At 44.9% G+C, this 14,936-nt stretch overlaps 1 protein-coding gene across 10 annotated transcripts in view; it reads left to right on the plus strand.

Annotated features, from left to right (window-relative positions):
- DNM3 (dynamin 3) overlaps positions 1 to 14,936 on the plus strand; it is a 345,189-nt gene that overhangs the window by 312,111 nt on the left and 18,142 nt on the right. For 7 of the 10 annotated variants that reach the window (XM_042851247.2, XM_065554695.1, XM_042851256.2 and 4 more), the window contains 2 exons: positions 5,844 to 6,008; positions 14,447 to 14,673. In XM_042851247.2, coding sequence (XP_042707181.2) covers positions 5,844 to 6,008; positions 14,447 to 14,673 — 392 coding nt within the window. Of the gene's footprint in view, positions 1 to 5,843; positions 6,009 to 7,109; positions 7,941 to 14,446; positions 14,674 to 14,936 lie in introns of those variants that run through there. The other 3 variants (XM_065554699.1, XM_065554701.1, XM_065554702.1) reach the window with 2 other exon arrangements.

Raw genomic sequence — 14,936 nt, forward strand, 5'->3', positions numbered from 1 at the left:
TCTCTAGATCCTTCTTAATTATCTCTTTATCCTTCCTGGTGTTGACAGCACCTCCCAGATTAATTGTCAGATTTTGTAATTAGTATTCCTCTTCCAGGCCATTAATGAAGATATTAAATTAGAGCATACATACGATAGATAAATTGTAGCAACCCAGTAGACACCTACCCTACATCCACGCATTGCCACTTATTGCATCCTTGTAAAACTGTGTAAAAATAAACCAACCCTCTCCCCCCCCCCCCCACCAACAACTAAGAGAATTTTTTCACTTCAAGGTCCCAGAAGCAAAGACAGGGTTTTCATCTTGAGGCCAAAAGACCAAAAACATCAAGACACTTGATCACGGCCTTGGATAGACCAAGAGACTACCTACACTTGACCAGAGCTCGGAGAGCCGGGAAGCGACTCAGAAAATGAACTCTACTAGCTTGCCCTTGCTAAGGCAGGGCAGAGGGCATGTGCTTCTGGTTGTGGGAAGGAAGGGGAGAGGAGAACATATACTGTTCCTCTAGTGTGCGAAGAGGGAATGAGCTGCCGTGGCTGCTGGCTAGGGGACTTAGAGGCACTGAAAGGATCCTCATTGCCTTCTTCCTCTTCCCGAGACTGGAGGGGAGGCAGAGAAGGTTGTTTCCTGGCTTCTTTGACTTCCTTCTTGAGCAGCTTTGTTGGCCTGACACTTCCTCACATTCTTTTCTCTGCCTTCCTCTACATGGTGAGATAAAATGGTGGGAGGAACATTGATCAAAGGTGCTGCTTCGAGGTAGCTGCAAATAATTTTTGAAGAGGGTAGCAGCAGTCATATGACTGCCAGAGTCAGGGCGCCCAGCCAGCTGAACAATTTACATGCACCAGGTGAATATGCCAATGGAAATTTGCAAGGCTGGATTATGGTTGCTCTTTATTTCTGGCGTTTCAGCTAGTTTTCAGTCCCATGTTCCAGGTCATTTGGAAAGAATTCTGCAGTAAGAGTCTGTGAGACACCATAAAATCTTTCCCTCTCTAGATACAAAACATCTTCTGTGTTCTCTTCAGCCACTAATTTAGTAATTCTATTTATAACAAAGCTATTGGTCGTCAAGTACCATCCTGATCACTGTTTTGCTATTCCAACCACTGAGCTTCATGATCTCTCAGCTGAAGCGGTGGAGAAGGCTCTTAGCAGGTGAAAGCCACTGACAAATATGACTATTTAAAAGTGGGACAATGGCTTGAAATGTTCAGCTTCTGCCTTTAAGATTATTTAATTGTGGTCACAGAAAGACAATCAGTCTCAGGAGTGCAGGGATAATTTTTATAGTTGGGGTGCTGATGATGGGAACCATGTATTTGGTGCTTGTTATTACTACTTCAAGCCAGGGAGTGCAGTAGCACCACTAGTTCCAGCATCACTGAACAGACGTGACTGTTTGTCTTAGACGTGCCCTAGGCAGCTACGTGCTGCTCCAGCTCCTGCTCCGCCTCTTCCCCAGGGCCCCCACCCAAGCCCTACCTCTTCCTGCCCCTGCTCTTTTGCATTAGTTTGTCTTGTCCTATTCTCTGCAAGAGACTTCAACAGCATATTCCTATTTAAAGGTATAATAGAGCCCATTCAGAAGGTGCTATTGTAACCCAGACACCTTCTGGATGTGGTGTTCTGTTCCATATAGTGGCACTGAGACCACTTAAAGAGAGACATAAAATGAGTCTCTACAGCCTTAGCTAACAGACAGTTGGCTTTTAGTTCATGTGGTAGAGGCTCATGCATTAAGCTCCCAAGGTCCCAGGCTTGATCCTGCCCGACAACGACTGGGGTCTGTCGTCGTTACGCTATGCCTCAATCAGGGCTGTCCCTACCCATACGCAAAGTATGCAGCTGCGTAGGGCACCATGAAATTTGGGGCACCAAATTTCCTGGTGCCCTAGGCAGCTACGTGCTGCTCCAGCTCCTGCTCCGCCTCTTCCCCAGGGCCCCCACCCAAGCCCTACCTCTTCCTGCCCCTGCTCTGCCCCAGCCCCGCCCCCACTCCAGTCCTTCCCCTGAGGAGTGCAGCAGGGGTCGGGCACCCTGCACTCACCGGCGTGGTAAGTGGAGCAACCCGGCCCCAGCCTGCTCCGCACTGCCAGCTCCCAGCTGTGCCACGGGTGAGTGCTGGGGGGCGGTTCCTCCTGTCCCCCAAGGCTCTGAGCCAGGGGAGCAGAGCAGAGCGGGCTGGGGCCGGGTCACTCCATTCCCCAGGCGGCAGGAAGTGGAGTAACCCTGCCCCAACCCGCTCCGCTTCGCTGGTTCGTGCTGGCGAACGGTTTCCCCCTACCCCCCAAGCCTGCTCCTGCCCCCCCACACGGAGGCCTGGGGCCCCACACAGGGCCCCCATGGAGGGGCTGCGGAGGGCACCAAAATGGCTAGGGACGGCCCTGGCCTCAATTGAGGTGTTTGTGCATTAATATAACGCTAGGATTTTAATGTGGCTCAGTGGTATGATCTGCAGTTTTACAATAATGAAATTTAAATGTAACAGGGACTGTGGTATAACATACTTCTGGATTTGTTATGAAATCTAGTTTTACCAAGCAGCTTAATCCTTATTGGTTAATTTGGGCATGAGACAGTTTGAGTCAATTGAAAGGGAAAAGCCTAATAACTTTTAGAGCTTTTTAAAAATAATAATAATTATTATTTATTATTTGTATTGCGCTAGTGCCCAGGAGCCTGAGTCACAAACCAGGACCCACTGTGCTGGGTGCTGTACAAACACAGAACAAAGAGAAGGTCCCTGCCCCAAACAGATTATAATTTTAGTATGAACTTAAAGTAAAAAGACAGTAAACTGTTGAGAATATTATTAGTGGAAACCTTTTTAAAAAATTGCTTTAAACTTTCCAAAAATTGATATAGAAAAATAGATCAGCAGTATAAAGTCTAATCTGTTACCTTTTCAAAAAGGATATTGATTCCTGCGATATTCACATTTTGTAAACATCACCACTGAACCTGCACATAAAAGGTTAAATGTTTGCAGACTATTACCCTTTGCCTTCAAGATCAGAGACAAATTACTATTTTTATTTTACATTCCCTTGATGAGGATAATGATAAACATCTGTCACTTCGCTGCTTAGCCAGCAAAGAATCTTATTGCAATCCTGTAATTTAAACAGGAAAAAAAATACATAGACATACACTCTGTTATATAGACAGCGTGGAGGAGGTGATAGAAAATTCCAGCTAGATCTGGGGGTACTGGGAAAACGGCATTTTATGTCTGCAATTACTTTGCTCAAAGAAAAATTCCATAGATGTATGCTTTTCCATTTATCTTGGGTATTTTAGAAGGGGAAATTACTGCTTGTTTCTTTCCAAACCCAGGGAGGAAAAGAAAAAAAATATTCGATCTGAATTCTGTGACTCTCCACCATATGTAGTCCATTAGCAGAATGATTAAGGTTTGCATGTTAGTGTCTCTACTGGTGTTACAGAATCCAAAACAGAACTTCATCTTGGGTTTCATCAGTTACAGTGCTTGAGTTCCATCCGCCCTCTCCAAATTTTTAGGAAACTTTGCTAATTATTTTTAAAGCCATTAGATTAGTTGTTTTTCCCATTACTTTTGCTCTAATTAAAAATGTCTAACCTGTTATTATCTGTCATATTAAGGGCAACAAAATTCAAGGAGTATTTAGTTTTTAAATGGTATATTAGACCTTGTTCTTCGGCTCAGCTGCAAGAAGTTAAAACTACTCCCGGTTGCTTTTCGGTGTTGGTTGGATCAAGCTTTGGTTTATAAGCAGTAAATGTGAAATGCTATTCTGAATGAAACCGAGGAGTCCGGTGGCATCTTAAAGACTAACAGATTTATTTGGGCATAAGCTTTCGTATTTATGCGCAAATAAATCGGTTAGTCTTTAAGGTGTCACCGGACTCTTTGTTGTTTTTGTGGATTCAGACTAACACAGCTACCCCCTGATATTCCGAATGATTTACCTTCTAGTACCAAATAGGCCAAAACAGACACATTTTGTTAAGAGGTCATGTTGGGAACATGTCTTGGTTTTGGAGTAAGAATGGCTTGTTGCTTGGTGTGGGTTTTACCTTCTGGTGATTAGATTGTCAGCTCTCTGGGGCAGGGACTATCTTTCTGTTCCAGGTCTGGACAGCACCTAGCATAATGGGGCCCTGATCCATGACTGGGACTCTTGGCGCTATAATAATACTACTAATAAATAATATACAGTAATACCTTTTTGTGTTTAATTCTCATTGTAATGTATTTGCACTTAGTGAATATAGTCCACTGGGATAAAATTCATCCCAGTGTAAGACTTAGGCACCGCTGCAGAAATTGTGTTTTGCAGGGAGGTGGGAGGCTGTATAGCAAAAGCACTGAAGGCCAAGATTTTCCCAGATGACTAAGGATTTTTAGCATCTCAGTTCTGGGGTGCCCCACTTGGCATTCCTTGAAGTGTGATTTTCAGAATCTCAAAGTGCTGAGCATCCATCCTCTGAAAATCAGGCCCCTTGAGGGTGTCTCAAGTTGAACGCTTGAAGCCACTAGTTACGTGAAAATCTTATCTCAACATTATATTAATAATGTAGTAGCTGCTGATGCTGACAAGTATGGCTGGTAGATAGCTACTTACCTCAACTAGATTTTGTTCATAGCACGTTATTCACACTTGGTCATATAACTTCTGGGTTTTTTTGTGCAGTAGCTACAGCTGCAAATGGACCAGATTTTAGTTTTTGTTGTTGAAACCAGAACAGCTTAAATTCTCTTTCTGAGTTTCTGCAGAGAAATATTTTCTCTTGGGGTGGGGAAAGAGACATTATTCCCCATGCTTTTCCACTTGAAATTCAGTTTGTTTGGCTTATTTAAGCCTGCGGAAGCAGTTTATTTTTTGCCTACAAGATCAATGTACAGTAGTTTTCTTGTTTTTAAACAGTCCAAACTGAAATGAAGTGCATACTATTAGCTTCCAGTTAATTTCAATGGTAAACACAAATCTGCTATTTCAGGTCAATTGTTTACATACAAAGAAGCTATTCCAATCCAGCGGAAGAAAGGCCTCATGTGCAAAGCCTTGAAGTACTGAAACCCAGGGCCGCCCAGAGGATTCAGGGGGCTTGGGACAAAGCAATTTCAGGGGCCCCTTCCATTAAAAAAAAGTTGCAATACCATAGAATACTATATTCTCGTGGGGCCCCTGTGGGGCTGGGGCAAATTGCCCCACTTGCCCCCCCCCCCCGCCCCCCGGGTGGCCCTGCTGAAACCGGAGTGTTGTCATCCCTAAGTCATCTGTTGTTAGATGTGTTACGTCTCATTTAACAAGTCTGTGGCTGAGTTTCTGGATTTGTCACAACTGAGTCAGTTCTCAGTAGCAAGGCTAGAATTTACCCAGAGGACCGGAGATTACAAAATCAGAGTTTGTAGTGCTGCTTTCATGAGTGAGTCAGGAGACAATTGGCAGGCTGAATATTGTAGTTACACTCTCTGTTAGTAAGTATTGCAATGAGATGAGGGAATTTCTGAGGGTTTCATTCACCTCCTCAGTTCTTTACTGTTTTGAACCCAGCTTTGATCTAAAAATGTGAGTTTGTGTGGAAACGTGTAACATTGCCTCTGAAAATGGACTCACATTGGATCTTTCATTAACCCCTAACTGCCAGGAATCCAGATTTCCTGCTGCTAAGTACTAATGTAAGACAGCTTGATGCCTAATGATTAAAGCTCTAAACATGCTGGTATCAAAGAAATGTGTTATTGTATTACTATTCTGTAAGCGCAGCTTTCTTGGCCCTCCTGTTCCAACTTTGAATGGGTAAATAGCATGGAAAGAGGTTTATGTTTCATTCTGCTTCTGTGTAGACGGAAAACGATGAGAACAGCCAGGCAGACAATTTCTCCATGGACCCCCAACTGGAGAGGCAGGTGGAGACTATTCGCAACCTTGTGGACTCCTACATGTCTATTATCAATAAGTGTATTCGTGATCTGATACCAAAAACAATCATGCACCTTATGATCAACAACGTAAGTAACAACCTCACTTTCTCAATCATTTTCAAATGTTTGGTTTTATCTTCAACTCTTAAAGAACTGACTTGTTTTTAAAATAGAGCAGCACTGTTGTACGGTGAAGAGAAGACAACAAGCATATAGAATATCACACATTGCAAACATGAGTAATAGTTCTGCCCTTATTAAAACAAAACACTGGAATTTTCTGCAGCAAAAAGTCCAATGCTCTGCAGCTTCTAGAGCAGCTGCAGTGCTTACTGTAGAATACTATGGTATTTTTAATGTAAGGCTGAGTTCAGGTTAGTCCTAGTTGGCATCAACAATATTGTTTAAAAGCACACTCCAGACCCAGTCATACTTGTCCTTCAGTGGTGTGTTTGTAATGCCTCCTGCTGAGTACAAGCTGGGAATTCCACCTAGACAGCAGCTGACGATGTGCAGCAGACCTGTATTGCACTGACCTGTAGTCCTTAAACAGGGGCGGCTCTAGGCACCAGCAAAGCAAGCACGTGCTTGGGGCAGCCCATTTGCAGGGGCGGCAGGGATCCAGCATGGGAGCTGAGAACCAACAGGGGGCCCTGGGAGCTGTAGTTCTTTGGTTAGCTCCCTGCCTATAGAGCCAGCCCTGGAGCAGGGAAAGAACTACATTTCCCAGTGTAAGCAGAGTCAGGATGAGCTCTACCCTGACATCTGGTGGTGAATTATGGTGAGTGTGGAAAAGAACTCCAGGGGCTGATCTTGTTTGCATAGGCACACCCACCTGCCTGGCATGAAACAACAGCAACTGAAAGTGGTTACTTTGGCTGGTGTGGGATCCCCAGTTTCTCTGTTATTGGGGCAGGAAGAATAAAGTTTTGTTACCCTGATTCTGTGAATCAAGGCCAGTGGAACTGTTGTGTGACAGAAGGACTGAGTGAGTCCTTCACCATTACCTAAGTAGCACTTGCTTGACAAGGGGCATGGGTTACAAAACCCAGTGAATTGAGAGAGGATGGGGACAGGTATTTGTACCCCATGGTATGTGCCCCCCTACCCCCCCCCGGGCTTGAAACACTAATTGCACCACCTCCTCTTTCCACTGTTGACCGTCAGACCTAATTTTGATTCAATTAGGAGTCTAGTTACAGGTTGCTGAGCTGAATTCACTTTGGGCCAATAGTGCACCAGAACTGGGGCTCCCCTACTCTGAGCTGAAATCACTAAGAGCTGAAATCACGAAAGAGTTAAAAGCAACAGAGGGTCCTGTGGCATCTTTAAGACTAACAGAAGTATTGGGAGCATAAGCTTTCATGGGTAAGAACCTCACTTCTTCAGATGCAAGAGTTAAAGTTATTAAGTGCTGTGTTAACTAGTGGGGGAACCTGAAGCTATATTGCTAAGCAGCTGGCAGAGCAATTTGTGGGGACGACTGGAGGAGCAGCGAGCAGCGCGGAGCCTTGCGGGGACGGTTGGAGCGGCCCAAGGAACGGCGAGTGGAGCTGTTTGCAGGGATGGCTGGAGCGGCTCATAGGTCGGGGAGCGGAGCAGCTCGTAGAGCGGAGCGGTTCGTGGGACGGCAGGAAGTGGACTGGCTCGTGGTGAAGGCTGCGGCGGAACCCCACGGAGAGACGGCTGGCCGGCCTCGGATCACGTAAGGTGCCCCTTAACACCCTGCGTGCCCCCCTTTTACTCTGGGGCTGCACTGACCAGGGACAGAGACTTTGGGGGTTGTTGGACTTTTGGGACTTTGGGTGGTTGCTGGACCCAAGAGACTTTCTGGGTGTTGGACTTTGGGACTCTGGGTGATTTTTGGGTTGCTGGATTCAAGAACCAAAGGGAAAGGACACAGCCCAGTATGCTGGGGTGGGTTTTTTGCTCATGGTTTGTGTTATGAATCCTGTTTGTGGTGTTTTTCCAATTTAATGCTGATGTCGTTTACCTCATGTTATTAAACATTTTCTGCTACACTCAGACTCCGTGCTTGCGAGAGGGGAAGTATTGCCTCTTAGAGGCACCCAGGGGGTGGTATGTAATTGTCCCAGGTCACTGGGTGGGGGCTCGAGCCGGTTTTGCATTGCGTTATTGAAACGGAACCCCCTAGATACAGAACCCAGCCCTTGTTGCTGCCAACTTAGATGGGCAGAAGGGTTACACCAGCATTCCCTTGGCCACTACCAACAGGAAAGAGGGGGAGGGAGTGAGGTAGCTGAGACCTCGTGCTGCAGCCTGCTATGAATGGAGAGCTGCACTCTGAAGGGTAGGGATACCATATTTTAACATTCAAAAAATAGGGAGGGTAGCCCCACCCTGCCACCATCCACCCCCTCCGACTGCCCCCCACAGAAACCCCAACCCATCCAACCCCCCCTGCACCCTGTCCCCTGATCACCCCCTCCCGGGACCCCTGCCTCTAACTGCCCCCCAGAATCACCCCCTATCTAAGCCTCCCTTCTCCTTGTCCCCAACTGCCCCCTCCTGAGACCGCCCCAACTTCCCCCCTAGGACCACACACCTACCTGTCCCCTGACAAATCCCCAGGACTCCCATGCCTATCCAACCGCTGCCTGTCCCCTGACTGCCCCCCCAACCCCTGACCCATCTAACCCCCCCTTCTCCCTGCCCCTGACTGCCCCCCCGAACCTCCGCCCCATCCAACCCCCCAGCCCCCTTACCATGCCACTCAGACCAGCATGTCTGGCTCCACGCAGTGCCAGACAAACTGCTGCATACATGCTGCCGTGCTCCCCCGCGGAGCCACAGCCCCCTTCCCCCCCCCCAGCACCTGCCTTCCAGATTTGAACACCTCCGAATTCAGGAGTGCTCAAGCTCAGTTTGGGCAGCTGTTACTTCATTTCTCCCAAATCAAATATACTGATCCACTGTAACTTGCTGTAGAAAAAGTAGGATAAAATTGAGCAAGAAATGCTTCCCAGTGGTTATTAGGACTGGAATTGCTATTTTCAACAGCCATTGCCTTTTTGTTTGTTTGTTTTAAAAGGAAGACAGTGATATTGCATTGGCAAATTCCTCATAGAAAGAAAGAGTGGAAGAAAAGAATAATAAAGGCACCTCAACTTTTCCTCATTTATGGAGGACAGTCTTATAATATGCATCCAGATATCCTCCAATCACACAAGCTGAAAATTGTTCCACTTTACTGCAGTTCTGTAACCATATGGGAACCAATCCTGTCTGTGTTCTGTGCACATCTAAAATTCATGCTGAATGACCTGCCATGGGAGCGAGTTACCAGTGACCCAGGGCTGCGGCGGAAGGAGGGTGCAGCTGGGGGAGGGGGGGGGGAGAGAGCCCAGAGCTGGGGCGGCAGGGGGTGTGGGTGGGTGGGTAGGGAGAGCCCAGGGCTGGGACGGGGGGCAGCCAAAATTTTTTTTGCTTGGGGCGGCAAAAAACCTAGAGCCGGCCCTGTCCTTAAATGACCAAAGGCCTTGAATGTCCTTGTTGCATGTTTTTTTCGGGGGATAGCAATTCATACTGTACTAGTATTTTGTTTGGGTTCCTTCCATTTGCAGATCATCTTTTAAAAAAAACAATTCTAGGGGTTCTTTGAACACTTTGTTTAGAGCAGTGGTTCTCAAACTATGGGGGGGGCCTCCTAATAGAGGTGCGGGAATGTGTCAAAGGAGATGCAAGATGTGTGCTTTTTCTTTTTCTTTTTCTTTTATTTTTAACTGCTCTGGCTGTCAGCCCTGGGTGACTGGGGCTCATGCAAAAGGGCCATGCACACCCAGGAGGCGGGGATAAAGGGGTCAGCCGAAGCCCCGCCACCTATGCTCAGGCTCTCCTCCTCCCCCACCTCTCCAATCCCTCACCTGGAGGAGGCGGGGCTCTGGCTATCAGCCCCAGGGTGGCAATAGCAGCGCAGAAGTAAGGTGGCAATGGGGCACTAAGTCCGTGTGAAAAGAGGTGATATTGATAAATATCATTTGTCACATTGCCACCCTTATTTCTGTGCTGCTGCTGCTGCTGGCACGGTGCTGCCTTCAGAGCTGGGTGCCTGGCCAGCAGCCGCTGCTCTCCACTCTACCTTCAGAGCTGGGTGGCGGTATATGTACTTGTGGGGGAGTAAACGACTACAGGCACAAAGGGGGGGGGGGGTCCCAATCAAATACGTTTGAGAACCACTGGTTTAGAGTATTAGAGGAAATGTATGTATCTGCCCCCTAGATCATCTGATTTAAAAGTAGCTTTGCTTTAGCGTTGCTAGCCTATTGCTTGAGGACCTAGAAGACCTTCACTTCCTGATAGAGTCCTGATTGGGATCCAGTCTGTGCTACTCTTTGTACTAATGCCACTACTGCTGTATTTGTATTAAATCACTACAGGAAATAGCACTTCCTTTCAGTCACTGATAAGACCTTCTTTATGATCTGTTAAGTCAACAAAAAATCAGTTGTAATAAATAGAATACAATAAAAAGCAAATCTGTCTAAAATGTAGCATTTACATGTGAGTTCACAAAGTCACCTTTTATTTTCGGAGGCTGATGTATCCCGGGAGGTCTTTAGGAATTACATTGCACCTGAGATCTGGGTGGCTGGCATAGTAGCTTGAATGCAGTCCACTAGTTAGTACGGAACGAACAAGATCTTCACACAGAGGGGAAGACCAACCAGGCTTCCCTTAACTTCTCTTGGGCTAATGAAGCCAATCTTTGAATTATGTTAGAATCCTGGGAGGGAAGATTCACTGAGGCCTTTACAAAAGAGTGTGAAAGCAAATGGAACTTCCACATTTTTCCAAAATTAGCACAAATCTAGAATTCAGGAAGTGTGTATGTGGAGTAATTCTCTCCGCTCCCTCCAGAGCACAGCTGGGACCTTGCTTTATAGACTTAAGGGGAACTCCATTGCTTTTTGAAAGGAATATTGCTCCAGCTCTCTTTCAGAAAGTGCAGAATTTAGTGAACAGTTCCTTTGGAAAGTTTACATTACATTTTCTGCCACTCACATCCCCATATGGAATTGATTAAGAAGTTGAAATGCTTTGCTTCAGAAGCACAGTGCTGTAAGGCTTTGTACATTGAAACTGTGCGGCTGTCTTACTATTAAGGCATGCCAGGTGACAGTGGCACAAAGAAACAGCACATTTTTGACACCATCTAGCTCTAAACTCACCTCTCAGTCAGAATACACACTCTGGGTTTGAGTGCACCAGTGCTAGCAGAAACCCTGAGTCCAATCTTATAACTTAAAATTATGCCAAAGATTCAAAGCTTTTCAAAAGAAAGTGTGAAGACTTGAGAATTAAATGTTAATGCATTTATTTCCAGGAGGCTTGAACTGAAAAATGTTGAAAAATCAGTGAAGATGTTACTTTTTTTTAAATATTGACACTGTTAAACAGAGAAAAGAATAACTTTTTGCTTAGCAAGCCAAAACGTCATGCAAAGAAATGGGAAGTAGGGGAGCCGCATTGGAAGCTGAGTCCTTTTCAGCAGTTTGTGTTGTCTGGAGATCTTTAGAATCCCAACCCATCCACTGAGAGAGAAATGAAATTAAACCCCTTTTAATTATTTTTTTCAATCTATAGTGCCCCAGAGTGTTGCCTGCAGAACTCTAGAAACAAATCGATCCCAAGGAAGTGGTTTCCATAGCAATTGCAACCTGATGAATATTTGTAGAACTTCCTCACCAGTTGGTGGGATCTTTAAGTGGTGCTTACAATTCAGAGTGAAGTACTGGATTCAAATTTATTGTAGAGAAAATAAATGAATGCTGTCCTACAGCATGTCTTGTATACGTATATGTCTTGAATGTATGTCACTACACTCCAAATCAACTGCTAATTAGGGTGAATGTTGGTTATTTTAAAAGAAAAGGAAATTTACCACAAAAAACCTGCATCAAGTTATTAAAGAGTCAAACACACCTAAATGAAACACATGTTCAGAATTCAAAGCAGAAATGTTACTAATACATAGAGCCCTGCAAATCTGCAGATATCCATTTTATATCTGCGGACCATTTTTGCGGATCTCGGATCAGATGCAGATACAAATTTTGTATCCGTGCAGAGCCCTACTAGTATACCTCCTGGTGCTGAGGTATTGGAAGATGCAAATAGTGGGTGATCTTGGAAAAGGTAGGTTCAGTTTGGTGGATTAACTCCAATTTAAACTTTAATACAGATCTTTTAATGTTATGGAAATGACTGCATATTCGATCCCATGGTAGCAGTAGCCCTGCCTGCTGCTCGTTGAGATTTCCACGCATGCTCCTTTAGCCCCAGCTGTGAAAGCAACACTTCAAGCTGCTCTCTGGGCTGCCTTGTGCTATCCCTCACCCAAATACAGAACTCCGCTCTGAATTCTTGTCCCTCCCTGTAAGATCTCTGATGAGGCAGGATCTGGGATACTGGGGTATTAAAATGCCTATGGTGATTTTGAACATTGCAGGTTTGAGCCCTGTTTGGGGGCATAACTTAAACAGTTTGTGTAATGTTGTGTTTATATCCTGGAAGGGGCTAAAGTATCAGTTCCCCCAAGCCAGGAGAAAGCTGTATGTATAGAGGGCCCATCTTCAGCTTGGAGAGTTGGTCTGCGATCAAATGCATCAGGTGGGGAGGTAGGCTAGCCTCATAACAGCTCCAGTGCTGACCTTACACTGGGGTTCAGTGAGCATGCATGGAGATCTGTGCTAGCAGTAGACAGGGATCTACCATGATAATAGTTGCAGGCTGATGTTGTTCAAACAGATATTTGTGTTTAACAATTCCTTAACGATCAGCTCTGCCCTTAATCTAATTTAAGGATTTTTTTAAGTGATGCCATTAAAATTTTCATTTAATCAAGTATAATTTGATGCTGTTTAACTAAGATATCTGTTTTTAATGTGGAGCTTCTGTCAATAGCAAGGAAAATGGTGTATTCTGGCATTTGATCAGTACCATCCGCTGAAAAACACTGTGAGATTCATGGGGAAAATTTGCAGACGTTGGTAAGAATTCATATATCTCCTCTTGAACATGAATGAGAAACAACCATAGCGTCCAGTGACGATGTGCCTGTTTTTCTGGAAAGCCCCTCTTCTTTTCACTGTCAGAAGGCACTGGAGGATCCCAACACCAGTTCAACTTGGCCACTGTCTCAGGCCTTGTCTACACACAAAAATGGTCCCAATAATAATTAGTTTTGTAATAAAAAAAAATTAGTTTTTAAAACAATGTAATTAAACTAGTGCAAACCCCTCTGCAATCGGAGGTTGTACTTATGAAATCAGATGTTCAGGAATGTGTTACTGTTAGTATCTCAAGCTCAAATAATCTTTACAGAGTGAAAAACAGATGAGAAATAGATCAGAAGAGTTTTAAAAAAATCTTCCAATGCAAGGATTTAATAGATCAACAACTGGTCTCTGAATCTATTTACCACAGAATGGTTTAAATACCTCTGGATCTGTATCTGTCTTAATGTGCTCCAGGTTTCTATAATCAGGGCAGGCATAGCAGGGAATCAGTATATTAAATTAGATTATATATTCAGTTTATAAGGTGTGTGTGTGTGTGTGTGTGTGTGTGTGTGTGTGTGTATGGGGGCATTTGGGGTCCCACAAAGTTGTCGGAGATGAAAGACTTGATGTGCAGTAGGTGAAATTAGTATTAAGAAAATAATTCTGAAAGAAATTTTATAGTGCCTTAAAAATTCCATTCCCGGGGAACTAGATGGCTTATGGGATTGGTGATGGGCTGCCCTTTAACCTCTAGGTCAGCTGTTTAGAATTGAGCCAAAAATGCTCTTAGCACTTAACAGCTCTTCAACAGCCTGTGTGAAGTGAGTTAAAAATACAGGAGACACCTTACAGGCTTAGATCAGTATTTGACACTAATGGTGTCTAATGCCTCAAAGGAAGGCAGAAGAACCCCACAATGCATTGTGCAGTGTTACACCATGAGAATATCTTGCTGTGGCATACGAAGGGTATTTTCAGTCCAGGGAGATCCTACAGAGATCTACATATTAACAACAATACTTACATAAAGCATTTTTCTACTCTATACCTCAAAGCACTTTACCAGGTTTATCAAACAGAATTCTAAAAGTTTCCTCCCTTCCCACAAACTCAGCTATCTTTCCTAATGGCCAGTATCCCTGTGGCCTCAAAATGTGACCATTGGTTTAGCTAGTAGGTGAATAGTTCTGGGAGCTCCCCTCTTCCTCAGGCCCAATGGCAAGAGACTAGCATGAACTACTAACGCCACTTTCACAACTGGCACCATAGTGGTTGAATAGTGGACTTCAGTTCCCAGTGCTGTCTGTCTGGCACAATTTCTCTTGATCTCTCTTCTTCTCTATGGATCTGGTGTATTCTCATTGAAGTGTCAGCATTCCAGTGGTGGCAGGTGAACTTGATTGTGCCGTGTCCATTGATTTGAAGACCTCAGCTGTGTTTATGCAATATCTTATTGCCATTTGCAGCCCGTTAGCAGGGGTCTTTTTTTGTCTGATTTTCTAGGTAAAAGAATTCATAAATGCAGAGCTCCTGGCTCACTTGTATTCCTCTGAGGACCAAAACACCTTGATGGAGGAGTCAGCAGAACAGGCTCAGAGGCGAGATGAGGGGCTTCGCCTGTACCAAGCCCTAAAAGAAGCACTGGCAATCATTGGAGATATTAGCACTAGCACTGTATCTATCCCTGCCCCACCTCCAGTTGATGATTCCTGGCTACAGCAATCCCGCAGGTAAGGATCTTCAGATCAGTTTTGCAGTGGAAATTAAGACAAAGAGCTAGATCTTCAGCACAGCTACATCTCCTTCTCTGGCAAGCCTTTCTCCATGTCTCAAATGAAATTCTTGAGAGAATCAGAGAACTCTTGTTGAGGGATGGGAGCGTGCAGGTGGAATTCTTGTACTGGGTAATCCTAAAAACCTCACAGGTGAGCTGAATTTTAACAACCATATGCTCAGAATTTGTCTTTGCACAGTGGAAGGTCCTACCAGTTAA

The sequence above is a fragment of the Chrysemys picta genome, chromosome 8 (assembly GCF_011386835.1).
Source record: "Chrysemys picta bellii isolate R12L10 chromosome 8, ASM1138683v2, whole genome shotgun sequence".
NCBI lineage: Eukaryota > Metazoa > Chordata > Testudines > Emydidae > Chrysemys > Chrysemys picta.